This window comes from Pygocentrus nattereri, chromosome 28, assembly GCF_015220715.1.
Source record: "Pygocentrus nattereri isolate fPygNat1 chromosome 28, fPygNat1.pri, whole genome shotgun sequence".
NCBI lineage: Eukaryota > Metazoa > Chordata > Actinopteri > Characiformes > Serrasalmidae > Pygocentrus > Pygocentrus nattereri.
In genome coordinates this window covers 8,611,622-8,627,317 of record NC_051238.1, presented here as the reverse complement: position 1 = coordinate 8,627,317, position 15,696 = coordinate 8,611,622, and the positions used below count along the sequence as shown (strand labels likewise).

The 15,696-nt window shown below is 40.1% G+C and overlaps 1 protein-coding gene and 1 pseudogene across 1 annotated transcript in view; both read right to left on the bottom strand.

The window, feature by feature from the left end:
- bcap31 (B cell receptor associated protein 31) overlaps nucleotides 1-15,696 on the bottom strand; it is a 37,550-nt gene that overhangs the window by 15,770 nt on the left and 6,084 nt on the right. Inside the window, exon 5 of the mRNA XM_017720428.2 lies at nucleotides 10,771-10,906. Coding sequence (XP_017575917.1) covers nucleotides 10,771-10,906 — 136 coding nt within the window. The remainder of the gene's footprint in view (nucleotides 1-10,770; nucleotides 10,907-15,696) is intronic.
- LOC119262726 lies at nucleotides 3,638-4,651 on the bottom strand (annotated as a pseudogene).

Genomic DNA, 15,696 nt, shown 5'->3' with positions numbered 1-15,696 from the left:
CAAATCCATGTGATGGTTGGAGTGAAGTGAAAAGTCAGGAAAACCCTGGGTTCCTCCAACAGAACTCCAAAATATTCAAGTGTATTCTTGTGAATGCCGCTTTTGTAAATTTAATGTCGACCGTTCACAAAGTAAGCTCTAAAGAAAGAGGGTGTGTGTCTGATTACAGAAAAATCTACATTATACATGAAGTCATACAGTAAATCATAATTACGCAATAAGACACTGGGAAACTAGTATGAAAGCAAGAGCAAAACAATTTAGTAATCTGTACGCAGCAGATGCACAAAGCAAGTTCTGAATGAACTCCAGAGCACTCAGGCCACTGCCTAAAAACAACCTACAAGTTCCTCATGGTTTTCTACACACAAGACATACAGCAGAATTACAAGACACAATCAGAATTATTAAAAAACGTTTCTTCGTCAAGTTTTCCTGGATTTTCCAGGCAAAAACAAGTTCACATCCTATACAAAGAAAATCCTTGAATATGACATTTATCTGCACATTTTGGGGCAGTTTTTTATTTATTTAAGTTTAATGTATGGGGGGTGGAACAAAATATAAATCATAAACTAACTTTTGCACAGACCTATTTTTTCAGACTTCACACCTCTTAATCAAATTAAATTCAGGTGTATAAAATCAAGCACCTAGCCATGCAGTCTGCCTTTACAAACATTTGTGAAAGAACGGGCTGTTCTAAACAGCTCACTAAATTCAAATGTGGTACTTTAATAGGATGCAACAAGTCAAAGGGAAATCTGTTCCCTCCTAGACATTCCATGATCAACTGTGAGTGGCATTATTGACAAGTGGGCTGCAGCACTACAGAACTACAGCAACTCGGACCACATAAAGCTACACATTGGGTCTGTGTGTTCTGGGGTACGCTATACTGACTAACTGCAGAACTCCAAACCTCCTCTGTCTTTAACATCGGCAAAAAACTGCGCCGGGAGCTTCATGGCAGGGTTTCCATGGCTGAACAGCTGCATGCAAGCCTTACATCATCAAGTGCAATGCCAAGCATCGGATGGAGTGGTGTAAATCATGGATTCTGGAGCAGAAGAAGCGTATTGGGTGGAATGACACATCACACTTCTCTATCTGTCAGTCTGATGGACGAGTCTGGGTTTGGTGAATGTGAGGAGAACCTTACCTGCCTGACTGCACTGTGCCAATTGTAAAGATCGGTGGAGGAAGGATAATGATATAGGGTTGGTTTTCTGGGGTTGGTCTAGAGCCCTTAGTTTCAATGAAGGGAAATCTTAATGCTTCAGCAGTCCAAGACATTTTGGGCAACCTTATGCTCCCAACTTTGTAAGACAGTTTGTGGAAGAACCTTTTCTGCTCCAGCATGACTGAGCCCCAGTGCACAAAGCAGGGTCCATAAAGACATGCCTGGGTGAGTTTGGTGTTGAACTTGACTGATCCACACAGAGCCCTGACTTCAACCCCATCAAACACCTTTGGGATGAACTAGAACAAAGACTGTGAGCCAGGCCCTCTCGTCCAACATCACTGTCTGACCTCACAAACTCCTCTGGATGAATAGGCAAAAATTCCCAGAGACACACTCCAGAATCTTGCAGACAGCTTCCCAGAAGAGAAGAAGCTGTTTTGTCTGGAAGTTAAATAAATGAAATTATTTTTGCACAGTACTTTTTCCAGGTTCAGTACAATCTGATTCAATATTTAAACTATACTCAAAGCAGAAAAAAAGATGGCATTTGACATACTAGTGCACATTTTAGCACATTTGCCTCTCTCTACATTCTGTGTTGTAACAGACTCACCAGAAATGAGGTTTGGGTCTAGTTGTTTTGCAGTGTAATGACTAATAAAATGCAATAAAAATAAAAAGAACAGTTTGGCCACACCTCAGAAGCCTGTAGGCTGTGTTTGTAGAGAACTTGTAGAGGCTGTTTTAAATCACTTGAAACAGAACAGGGTTGCGTTGTGCCTTCAGGGAAGATGGAGAGTGCAATGTATCTAGGTCGAACCGTTTTCGATGATGCTTTCAGCAGATATAGGTCCAGCTTCAGCCATATTACAGCCAGGAGGAAGATGCCACACTTTAGTCACAGCTGGACAGGTCTACCTGTGGCTGACACAGAACGCTGTTCTCAAGGTCTGAAGGTGCAAATTAGTTGGTCCTCCGGGCTAATTAGCATTTTAATTATCCCAGCTGCTGCGCGAATGTATTAACCGTCATGCTATGAATGAATACTATCCTATAACAGTGTTTGTTCATTTACACAGATGTAATGATTTACAAATGATGTGTGGTGTTCAAGCGCCTGAATCGAAATCAATTGTGGTGGTGGATGACCAGAGATCAATAACAGCCTAAGTGCCTGACAGCAGCACAGTGTGAGAACTTATCAACAATGTTTCTCATACATCTTACCAAAGTCGCCAAACAAGAGCAGCTTATCAAAATAACAGAACTTTAACATGCAACAGTGCTCGTATGCAAACATCACACCATCTTGCTGAGGGAGTGACTGTAAGGAAAGAAAGCAGAATTTTTTTTTCCCCAACAAACAAATCAAATTTTTTTTTTTATAATGGGACTTATACAACGGGTGTCGTCACAGCATGTTTACAGAAAAAAATCTGAGTTTGAGCCCAGAGTAAGCCAAAGGTGACAGTGGCAAGGAAAAACCCTAAGAGCAAGAGGAAGAAAGAGGAGAGAAACCAAGACTCAAAAGGAGAACCCTTCCTCCTCTGGTCAACACCGGACAGCAAATAACAGAGAATGAGGTCTGATTAATATAAGATACATATATATATATACTTATATAAGATACAGACAGACTGTATGTGTGTGACTTTTCTTTTAAACCGGTGAGCTGGGATGAGTTGGAGAACTTATGAATATCAGTGCCTCTTGCTGCAAAATGCAAATGAAATTGCACAGCGATGATGTACCAACATCTAGCCTGAACACTTCCCAGAAGAGTAGAGGCTGTTAGTGCAGCAAAGGAGAATAAACTAGCAATTAAAATTACAGCTTCCACAATGACTCAATTAAAACTGAGTACTTGATCATCAGGGGCCAGATGTTCAAAGGTAATCTGATTGGATTTTGGTTATCGGATTGGATCAAATCTGGAAAACGGGTTGTTCAAAAGGGAAAGAAACATTCTGAAATCGGATCAGATCATGTAATCCAATCCTAGTTTGGAAATGGATCAATCCTTCAGTTTCTGTTGTTCAAAACTTTTCAGTAGGATTTGGATAACTTTGATCCAAAAAAATAGGATTACCCTGATCCCAACAAGAGGTAGGATTTCAAGGTGGATTTCAGGAAGAAAATGTAGTAAAACTTTAAAATTAAGTTTTAAAGTAAAAAAAAAAACAAAAAAAAAACATTGTATACACTAAATTACAACTCATTTCTATTTTGCACTTGACCTGTTTAATCGTTACAGTGATAAAGTAGACATAGGCTACCAATTAAGCCTTTCACTATAGTAAAGTAAAAATAAAAATTATTTTGGCCCCATGAAATAAACCCCCAAAAAGATTTCAATAACAAACAAAAATAATATATTCATTTTTTCATCTGTCACTGTGATTCATCACTGTATATTAACGTCAAAAGAAACATTCATCAGATATGAACCTGTCAAAAATAATTTCGAACAACTGCATCCCTTACTACACGTCCAGTCAGTCCCTCATTCTGACAGAACACCAGAGGTTGGTCTGGTTCTTCAACAGGCTCAGCTGCATCATAAACATCACAGACAGCAACATTGCGTCTGGTAGCAATGTTGTGCAGGACAATACATGCAAGTATAATGTTGCAAGCTCCCTGTGGTTCGACTCGCAAATAGTTAAGGCATGCAAAGCGTCTCTTCAGAACTCCATTGAAACGCTCAATTGCACATCTTGCTTCGCAATGAGCAGTATTGAAGCGTACCTGCGCAGGCGTTGTTGCTGCAAGAAAAGGAGTCATCAGCCATGGTAGGAGTGGATAGGCACCGTCTCCTAATATTATGGCATCCGGACGGTTGGTTTGGAGCTCTCTGTATAAAGCGCTCTCCCTCAGAACACGTGCATCATGAACAGACCCAGGCCACTTCACAACACAGTTTGTGATGATGAGGTCAGCGTCGCCTACAAGTTGGATGTTGATGCTGTACCTCCCCTTTCAGTTGATGTACTCCCAATCCCTCTCATGAGGTGCTTGGATATGCACATGAGTGCAGTCAATAACTCCAATAGTATTGGGAATGTTCCCCAAAAGAAAAAAAACTTGTGCTTGGTCTGGGCAATCTGGTCATCCTTTGGAAGTGAAACAAACTGACTGACCAGGCTGGCCAATGCAATTGACACAGCTTTCACTACATTACTCCCAGTTGATTTGTCCACACCTACATTGTCACCAACAACTTGGTAGAAAGTCCCAGATGCATAGAAGCGCAGAGCATTGAGGACCTGTTCTTCCACAGACAGACTGTGACTCCTTCATTTAGACATATGTTAAACATATGTTAATATCAGCATTCCCAAAGCGAAAGCGAGCATACAGTTCTTCAGTGGTGTATTGCTCCAGTGGTTTTGCATGCTCAAGATACACCCTTTGATGGTATCTTCTTCCACCAAAATGCTGGTAGCGAGGCACAACACCTGCCATGTCAGTGTCTCTCTCAGTCAGTGTCTCAGAGGAAGGCTTAATACAAGATGGCTGTCAAATACCCATCCACTCATTAGCTGACATGCTTGTGTTCAATTAAGTCAATCATGCCCAAGTCCTACAAATACTATGTTCGCCACCACAGATGAGGTGGAACCATGGACTCAAAAGGACATAATTTCAGGGTTGCAGAAACCCATGCACTGCTGGAGGGTGTAAAGTGCCATTATGCCTCAATTGTAGGAAGTTCTGTTGTGGCAATGGTGACAAACAAAAGGAAGAAAGATGTTTGGATTGAAATCACCCAGAATGTTAATGCAATGGGGTCTGGCCAGAAGAGGACCTTGGAGCAGGTGAAATTTAGATGGAAAAATCTGAGGGCCAGAGCCACAAAGGACCTTGCTGAAAAAAAACAAACACCCAAACAGGCAACAAACCATTTAAGAAAGGTACACAGATGTGATTCTGGACATTATTGGAGGTGAGAATTCTAAATCTCTGCATGGTATTCAAGGTGTTGTAGGGGATGATGAGCCTACAATTGAGGAGGAAAACGACCCAGTTCCACCTAATACAGAGGAAACATTTATTCTGCATCTCAGCCCTATTATTGAGCAACCTCAATCCTCACCGGTAGAGCCAGCAGTCACAGAAGCTCAGAAAAGAGGCTTGAAGCGTCCTTTGCGAAATACTAATGGTGATGACTATGAAACTCTTCTTAAACGAGCAACTCAAAGAGCAGAAGCACAGATTCTCCTGGCAGAGGAACAAATAAAGCTGACCAAACTGCAGCAAACCAGGGTGGAACTTCAAATCCACCTCCTAAAAGCAGGGCTTGAAAATGCAGGTCTCTCTCTCTCATATGAAGAACCCTGAATTTCTTGTTAACTATTGGACATTTTTTATTTAAGATGCTTTCAATATATCCACAACGTATTTGTTAATGTATATATTTTTTTTTATTTGTTGTGGCTCAGATGAGGGGTCATAAAGGAAATTATAAATGGAAGTGGATGTTTATGTTTTGTCTCAAAATAAACACTTAAAGTGACCCCATGTTGGTTCTTCTACCTGTTCTTTACATAGCTGGTAATCCGGTTTAGGTACTCCTGAAAACTGTATCTGGATCAGGGTGATCCAATCCAATGTTGCTTTGAAAAACGGGCTTAAAAGTAAGGCAGATCACGTGATCCTGGATAGCAAAAAACGGGATTACCAAATCTGGATCATTTTGATCCGGAGTACATTTTTTGAACAACTGGCCCCAGGAGATCGCAAATTCAATCCCTGGTGAAGCTAGAGCCATCCATGGCCGGGAGTCCAAGAGGGCACAACTGCTCAATTGTATGAAGCCTCTGCAGCCAGTACATTTTGACTGAAGATGACTGCCTAATGGAGGGAAGAACATGCCATAGCTGACCATAAACAATTCCTGAATGGCTTTAATTATAATTGTATAGGGACATTTACAAACATCTGACTGTGAGTAGTTCAGCTGTTCTGAATGTGATATGTTTGCTTTCTAAACTGAATGAGGCTAATGGGCAAATCTGATTAAAAATGATGAGCATGCACGGAGTACCTGCTACTATAACAGCAAACCTCACGTGAGGTTACAGCGAAACTCAGAGTTAAACTGGACGCCCGTCCCACCAACGTCTTTTATAGTCCACAGTGCAAACTTCGTCTCTTCTGCAGACCAGTTTCTGCTCCACCACGTTGAATGTTATAGAACATACTTGCACATTCTGATTGGAAATGTAATCAAATACAGGCATATACACGGCTATTATTCTTCTATTTAACAGTTTATTTACAAGATTACCCACCTCATTCAGTAGGATAGAAATCGTATTCTGAACAACCTCAATCAGACTAGACTATTCCAACTGAGGTGTTTACATGGAGGTATTCTATTCCGATTGAGCTATTAGATGGATTATTAATGGATTATTAGGCTGCATGTAAACATGGTTATTGGAAGCATCTGGTCTGCAGTAGGGCCCAGTACACTTATTATGCAAAATGTACCCCAATCTAACCTGTAGTATGAGAAAATTTAAACAAAAGGCCACAAAAATAAGCTTTTAAGAGAACTATTAAAAAAAAAAAAACTTTGTTGGAACAAAGCCTTGCATCTCCAATTCTGTGGGCCAGCAGCTGACCCTCTACAATGTGTTAAAATGTCATAACAAATAAAACACCAGAAATGCTCTGAAGTCTCTCAGAAATCATCTTTTAAACATCTTGAGGTGTATCCGTTTTCTCTGATCTTGCCATGTATCCTAATGTATCATTGGTATGAAGGGGGTGGTTCTGGGGACCCTGTCTTCCCACAAACCCTGGGAAATTAAAGATTCTTCATTTGGGTAAAAAACATTTAATTTTGCAATCTGATTACTATGAAGCACACAGCAATAACCATTAACATGAATACATGTTGCAATTTATCTTTAGGGTTTCTTGGCTGTCCAGTCTAAATTTCAATCCATTCAGTAGTGAATAAGCAATTAGTGAGGCTTGGGGTGCAAACACAAAAAATATCACAAAAATATAAAAAGTTAAAAAAAAAACCTTTAACTAAAAAAAAAAGAAAAAAAAAAAAAAGTACTAGGAGTAGAGCTATAGTATTCTACAAGGTTCCCATGAATTTGACGGACGTTTTCACATTATTTTTTCCCCGGGAGAAAATGTATGACATGAACTGAGAGGCTAGGTGATTTGCCATGGAAAGACTCATTACTAAATAATTTTTTGCTTTTAACAAAAAGAAATATGAATAATGCTAAAATCAGAACTTGTAAACCAGAAAAATACTGGACACACCAGGATCTATATTTAATATCAATCTTAAACTGCTTACTCACACACACACGCATTAACTTGGTGTACAACACTGCCCTCTATAGTCTGCAAGCTGAACAACAGACCGGAGAGGAAAGGTTACGATTTTATCTTACTTCGCTCACATGATGTAAACTACCAAAATCACTGAGTGTGATGTTGATAGTTTTACAAAAGACTCATCTTTTCCCACCCATTCACAAGACTAAGCCACTAATGAGCACAGATTGCACTTAAATGTATGGATAAACCTGAATTTGTAGACAATGTAAATGTTTTATTTTATGGGGATCTTACATGGCAATTTTACCTGAGTCAACCGATGAATCAGCCAAAAAGCTATGAGCCTCTGAGGAGCTACAACGACCACAGAAAACAGCCAGCCATTTACCGTATGTTCAAGTGTACTGCAGAGTGCAAGGCACTGAATGACATGTTAATGAACAGGTGTGAATGCAAAGCCCATTAAACAGCATATGCTGCTGGAGGAAGTCATAACCTTAGAATGTGAATGGTGAATAACAATCAGTCTGTGAAAAGGCAAAGACATCAATGGATGACAAAACACATTCAATAATTTATTAATTCAGTTGCAACCTCTTCAGTAAGTCTAGGTGTAATCAATACTGAAATCATTAGTAATTCAATTACTGATGGTAGCACATGATTTGTAGGCTCCAAAAATTTCCACTGCAAGCTAATGCAAGAGAATAAGGAATGGAACAGTCCAGCTCCTCATGACTAATTAACAACATCACAACCTCACAGTCTTCATCACCTGGCTCCTGGTAATTAAACCAGGCAGAAAGGGCTTGAGTATACAGTTCTTCTAGTTTATTTATGTAACTGCCACTTCATTTCCTCCATGTCAAATTTGAGATGTACGTACTCTGGCAGCTGCAAGTGTCAAAATCTACAACCCCAATTCCAAAGAAGTTGGGACGCTGTGTAAAACATAAATAAGAACAGAATACGATGATTTGCAAATCCTTTTCAACCTATATTCAATTGAATACACTACAAGGACAATATATTTAATGTTCAAACGGAAACTTTATTGTTTTTTGCAAATATTCACTCATTTTGAATTTGATGCCTGCAACACGTTCCAAAGAAGTTGGGACAGGAGCAACAAAAGACTGAGAAAGTTGAGGAATGCTCAAAAAACACCTGTTGGGAACATTCCACAAGTGAACAGGTTAATTGGAAACAGGTGAGTGTCATGACTAGGTATAGAGGGAGCATCCCTGAAAGGCTGTCGTTCACAAGCAAGGATGGGGTGAGGTTCACCACTTTGTGAAGAACTGCGTGAGGAAATAGTCCAACAGTTTAAGAACAACGTTTCTCACCACGCAATTGCAAGGAATTGAGGGATTTCATCATCTACAGTCCATAATATCATCAAAAGATTCAGAGAATCTGGAGAAATCTCTGCAAGTTAGCAGCAAGACAGAAAACCAACATTGAATGCCTGTGACCTTCGATCCCTCAGGCGGCACTGCATTAAAAACCGACATCATTCTGTAACGGATATTCCCACATGGGCTCAGGAACACTTCAGAAAACCACTGTCAGTGAACACAGTTCGTTGCTCCATCTACAAGTGCAAGTTAAAACTCTGCCATGCAAAGCGAAAGCCATATATCAACACCACCCAGAAACACCGCCGGCTTCTCTGGGCCCGAGCTCATCTGAGATGGACTGACGCAAAGTGGAAAAGTGTCTTGTGGTCTGACGAGTCCACATTTCAAATTGTTTTTGGAAATCATGGACGTCGTGTCCTCTGGGCCAAAGAGGAAAAGGACTATCTGGATTGTGATCAGCACAAAGTTCAAAAGCCAGCATCTCTGATGGTGTGGGGGTGTGTTAGTGCCCATGGCATGGGTAACCTGCACATCTGTGAAGGCCCCATTAATGCTGAAAGGTACATACAGGTTTTGGAGCAACATATGCTGCCATCCAAGCAACGTCTTTTTCAGGGACATCCTGCTTATTTCACCAAGACAATGCCAAGCCACATTCTGCATGTGTAACAACAGCAAGGCTTTGTAGTAAAAGAGTGCGGGTACTAGACTGGCCTGCCTGCAGTCCAGACCTGTCTCCCATTGAAAATGTGTGGCGCCTTATGAAGTGCAAAATACAACGGAGACCCCGGACTGTTGAGCAACTGAAGTAAGAGTCAAGCAAGAATGAGAAAGAATTCCAGCTACAAAGCTTCAACAATTAGTGTCCTCAGTTCCCAAACGCTTATTGAGTGTTGTTAAAAGGAAAGGTGATGTAACACAGTGGTAAACATTAGTTAGCACTAGACACTACAACTATTTTCTCAATCACATCCTTGATTGGCAACACATGTTTAGGTACTCGTGTTTTGGTGCGCCATAGTGTAAAATATGTACAGTCACAAATATGAGCAAACCTTATAAGATTTTACAGTCATGTTAAAACATAAAAGCAGTGCATCACTGTTTGTGGCTTGTAATTGGTCATTTTGGCAGTTCTGAAATGCTACCTGTTCTGACTTGAAAGACATGGTTTAGCACAGTTTGCAGATGAACTGGTTTCTTCTTGCAGTATTTCCAAAGTAATCAATTACCTTGGGCTTGGCCTGGGTGTTCACTGATCACTGCTCTTTTTTTGTTGCCATCTGTTAGGACTGGAAGTCAATCTCCAAAAAAAAAAAAAAAAAAAAAATTCCATTCATCGATTCCAGAAATTCAGGAATTGGCAGACATCTCCAAAGTTTTGGACTCATAATGACGTTCAAGTTTGCCCATACTAGCATGTACATACAGCTAGATATTTTGTTGTTACTGTCTAAACAACCTGTCTTACAAATACATCCTTCCATGACTCACATGTCTATAGTCCAGACAAAGTGGAGAACATAGAAAAATGTAAAAAAAAACAAAAAAATTTCTTACAACCTCTAGTGTCTACCCACCTGAAGAGGCTGACAGGGGAGAATCAGGTGCAACTTAGCTAGCAACTTAGTCAGCCAAGTTAATTCAGCTAGCATTAATTTCCAATTTTCCTGGCTAAGGTCAAACATATGTAGTATTGTGCTCTTTATTTTTGCCAGATCTGCTTCTGTGTGTGTTGGTTCTGTATGTCAACCCCAACTAACAAGTGGGTATGAACAAAATCACAGACTGTCATGTTTACAACTGTTCTACCTCTGGCTTCTAAGTATAAGCTATGCACCTTCATGCGAGAAGGTCAAAAGTCACCACAGATGTCAGCATGGCAATGACTGTCCAGTAAGTAATTTTTACCTCCTGGAGCTTCTCGTTCTCCTCCATGTACTTTCTGGCAGCGTCGCTGGCTCCCTCTGCCTGCTTCTGGAATGCCTCGTTGGAGGCCATGAGTGTGGCCTGCTGGGAGAGAAGAGAGGCCAGGCGCCGCAACAACCTGAAACAAGAGGAAATAAAATTAATAAATATAAACATTACAGGCTTCTGAGCTGGCTAAAAACACAGTGTCCTGCCGCTACGACCCAAGGCTGATTCCGAGCTATTGGTGGCTGGGAGTCTGAGGGAAAACAAACAACCCTGCTTTCATAAAGTAGGATGTAAGGCCCAAGTGAAATACCACTGGGCGGATAAAGTCAGCCAATACTAAAATACCATGGATTTACTGGCACTGTCAAAATTAGAATGAAGAACCATCCATGTCTCTTTAAATGCACTTAAGAAAACCAGATCCATGAATGTGATGTGATTAATAACAGCCAATTACTGTCAGTTGTTAAGGGAATTCATATTCAACCAAGTCTTTTTCAGGGACATCCCTGCTTATTTCAGCAACACAATGCCAAGCCACATTCTGCATGTGTTACAACAGCATGGCTTTGTAGTAAAAGAGTGCGGGTACTAGACTGGCCTGCCTGCAGTCCAGACCTGTCTCCCATTGAAAATGTGTGGCGCATTATGAGGCGCAAAATATGACAACGGAGACCCCGGACTGTTGAGCAACTGAAGCTGTACATCAAGCAAGAATGGGAAAGAATTCCACCTACAAAGCTTCAACAATTAGTGTCCTCAGTTCCCAAACGCTTATTGAGTGTTGTTAAAAGGAAAGGTGATGTAAACATGCCCACACAGTGGTAAACGCGCCCCTGTCCCAACTTCTTTGGAACGTGTTGCAGGCATCAAATTCAAAATGAGTGAATATTTGCAAAAAGCAATAAAGTTTATTCGTTTGAATATTAAATATCTTGTCTTTGTAGTGTATTCAATTGAATATAGGTTGAAAAGGATTTGCAAATCATTGTATTCTGTTCTTATTTATGTTTTACACAGCGTCCCAACTTCATTGGAATTGGGGTTGTGTTTATATTGTTTAAGACTTTAAGGTTCTGCTGTTTGAGATGAACGAATTTAACAATTGAGAACATTAATGTTCCATGAGATATTTCTGAGGAGATCAGACCAAAGATAATCCACTTATGTTCAAAAGAAAGTAACAGAAAAAGAGTTTACAGAGGAAATGGAACTCTTAACAGCCGTGCAAGACCTGGCAGACCACCAAAGCCAGCCCCATCAGATAAAGCAGTTCTGCCCTTCATGCTGTGGCTGAATGCCAACATGTGCATATCAACACCACATGTACAGTTTCTTTTAACAGGAAACCTAATAGGTGGACCTGCTAAATTTAGCATCATTAAATGTAGCGCTGAAAGAACACCCATAATATTGAGACTTGGGGTGCAACCTGAAAGTTGGGTCCTGCCTGGATATTGCATTACATGAACCTTAGAGAACACCTCACATTACTAGGAACCTGAAATGCACCCTTACTACTCCCACGCAATTGCCAGCTGAGATGACTCATTACAGTAAATAAACTACTGCCACATATCTGAAGGTTCTGCTTCCAGGAAACACAAGTTTTGCTACCCTGCAAGCTGTTTAGGCCTTTTAGGACGTTTAATCCCTTAAAAAGGAGTCATTGTACCAATATTACACTCTTCTGTGCAGCTAGAAAGACAATAAAGCTTATCTAATGACAGCTGAACTTTAATCGAGCACAGTACAAAGGGCAAACACTTCAGATAATACAGTGAAACGTGTGACTACACATAAGTCATCTCAAAGGGGTCAGCATTTTGTCAAAGCACATCTCAATAAAGGGTGTGTGTAAGATGATCTCATATTGAACCACCTGACTGTGGTATGCATGTTCACCACAGCAATCTAGGGAAATCACACCTAGCATACGTGCTAACACGAAACACTCCACGCCACGGTGAGCCACAACTTAGCATACGTGCTGAATGTGACCACTCTACTCCCTTGTCATTCACTGAGGTCATCAGCATAAGACTTGCATTCAACAGGGTGCAATCACCGCTCTCTGGTTGCAGCAGGTACTTTCCACATCATTTTGATTGGCCCAGCTGTTTTGAGTCTGGAGTGAAACAGAAGGCACTCTGTGCTGTGGCTCCAGCTGCCCCGAAACATGCCCCATTATGGGTGAGATTTAGGGAGGTGTACAGTTTGTCCAAAACAGCTTTCACAAACATGACCACTGGCTACAACATCAATACAACTACTATCCCGACTCCTACTAGTGGAAGTGTTCCTTCAACTCCTACCATCACTCCTATTACTAGTCCTACTACTGCTACTACTAGTTATAGTAATAATAAGACTGACATGAACAATTCTAATACTCAAGTACTTAAATTTGTCTGTATTTGGATCTCTACACAAAAGCGCCGTCTTTCTTAAGCCACAGACATCACATCCTTAATTAGGTTTCAATGTCAAAGGCCTTGGCAAAGAATGGTTATGGCAAAGATGCTTCAGAAAGAAGTCACATGTGGGAACACTTTAAATTATTAGATAAGAAAAATGATCCCTGCAAAATGTGTGATAGGAGGCTAGTATACCACAGAGGTGTAACATGTATGATGAATCATCTTCCATGCAAGTAAAGCGAGGGTGGAATTGTTTTTCTCCATGTCTTTTCTGTTTTAACATTTTTATAACAGGTTTAAAAATGGACAGCACAAACAGCAGGTCTCAGATAAATGTCTCCTTCACACATTGATAGTACAGTGCAGGAGCTACTCTGCTACTACTACATCAAGAAGATGACTTGTTCATAAAATTATTATTTAAAATGCAGAACGCTGTAGAAAGGAGTGTGCAACCTGACGGGATCTCTGGAGTTTACGCTTCACTCACTAAGGGGGGGGTGTCAGTCAGTCAGACCACTAAACATTCCACAAATATTGTTTCTAAGTGCTCATCTGGAAATATCAATGAGAATAAGAAGCCTGTAAAATGCCGTTTGAGCCAGCCCTAAAAAAAATAAAATAAATACTGGATTATAGTAGTCACAATATTTTTTGTATTGCAATTTCCATTTCAGTTCTGTTTAGTTTCCATTCATTTGCTAATCCTTCACTGGATGATAAGCAAAATTGAGAAATTACGGTTGATATAAATAGTAAATAAGTAAATAGAGATCAGTAACAGCATATTGCTTCAAATTATGAATTATAAAATAAGAGAGACAATCCAGAAAAACACTAAACAAAAGTGCTTTTAAATGGAGAGACCTAATTTTGCTTTAATGCTTCTATACCATAAAGCTTTTTATGAGGCACATACACTCAGTGCACCCAAAAACTGTGATCTTTTAAATTTAGCTTTTAACTAAACAACTTTAATGTTTATATTTTTATTTATATATCATTGGTTTTAATTACTTAATCTTACTTTTTATTTTGCTTTCATTTCTTATATTTATAAATGCATGTCTTGCTTGTAAATCACTGACTTGTTCTTTGTATAAAAGGTGCTCTGTTGATATTATCAAATAGAATTATTATAATTTGGATTTCAAAGCATCTACAGGTCAACAAGTCACTGAGTCTCTTGTACATTCAGGTGCAGACTGATAAGAGTGAATCATATCCCATCTGTCAAAATGTCACAGGCTATGTTAGGTACCCGTACAGCAGCTGTGAACTTCCCGAGGCGGTGGGCTTCCTTCTGTAACGCAAATACCTAATCCTTGGAGATCTAGTCTAATATAGCTCTACAGTGCACACCACCAACACAGGCTAAATATGCATCACCAGTTGCTTGATCACATGCTCTTGTAAAGCAGCTGCCTTAACGATTACAAGTCTGTCACTCAAATCTTGCAGGTGGGGGGAGTAGTATGATAAGTATCTGTAGTAGTCGCCTCACAGGCTATTAATACCCTGTCATTCAGAGAAATATGGGATTGCCCCTGTAAGGAGAAAGCATGCGCACTTGATACATAAGCTGGAAGAGTCACTAAGACATTGTGCTATATGCAACTAAGAGTGGCCTGTCACATGATTAGGAGCTGTGTAACCATGGATGAGGTTTGGGAATGGAAACTATGTCGGGTCCCCTGCTGATCATTCTTTCCACTGTTACTGTAAAATTAACATCTGTCTAGTATAAGACACAAAGAATCAGCGGGTTACAAAAGGCCACTCGCCCTTTCATGCCTGTAAACAGAGATGCTGCCAACAATTAACTGCCACCAAGGCAACAGAATTAATCAGTGTGAAGCAGTGAGGTAAAAAGTAGTGATGCAGCAATTTCACCATATAACCGGTTTAAGAAGTGCAAGAACAATAAGCTAAAACAGGTTAAAAGCCTATTTTTTTTTTTTACATTATTTAGTAGACCTCCAGAGCCACTTACAGTGTGTGGGGAATGTAATAGTAAACTTTGCATCAGCATTCTGACTGGTGTGGGGAGGAAAAGTGCAGATCTACACCATCTGCTGGCTGCATTCAGAACCTTCTGAATCACTGTACATTTCATCACAGGAAAACATCTGAATTAATAATAGCTTTCTAAACAGTCATTTTGCAAAGACACAAGCAGAGTAACTATGAATAAAGTGCAGTATAGCAGAATATTTTGCTGAGCCATGCAACAGTAACAATTAAAATGAAAGTGAGCTACAAAATACAGAGCCACTGGTTGCTTCTGCTCCTTTGGCCTGTTTTTCTGCTTCGTTTAGCTGCAAACGCCCAGGCTTCCATTCTAAAGATAGTCTAAAGGCACGCTTTCCAGAATCACATTAGAGGTGGTGGAATGCAACCAAACTAGGCAAAAAAAAAAGAAGCCTGAACACAGTTTTCTCTCATGAACAGTGATCTTATTCTCATAAAAAAAAAGCGCAGTTGGACAGTTGGATCACAG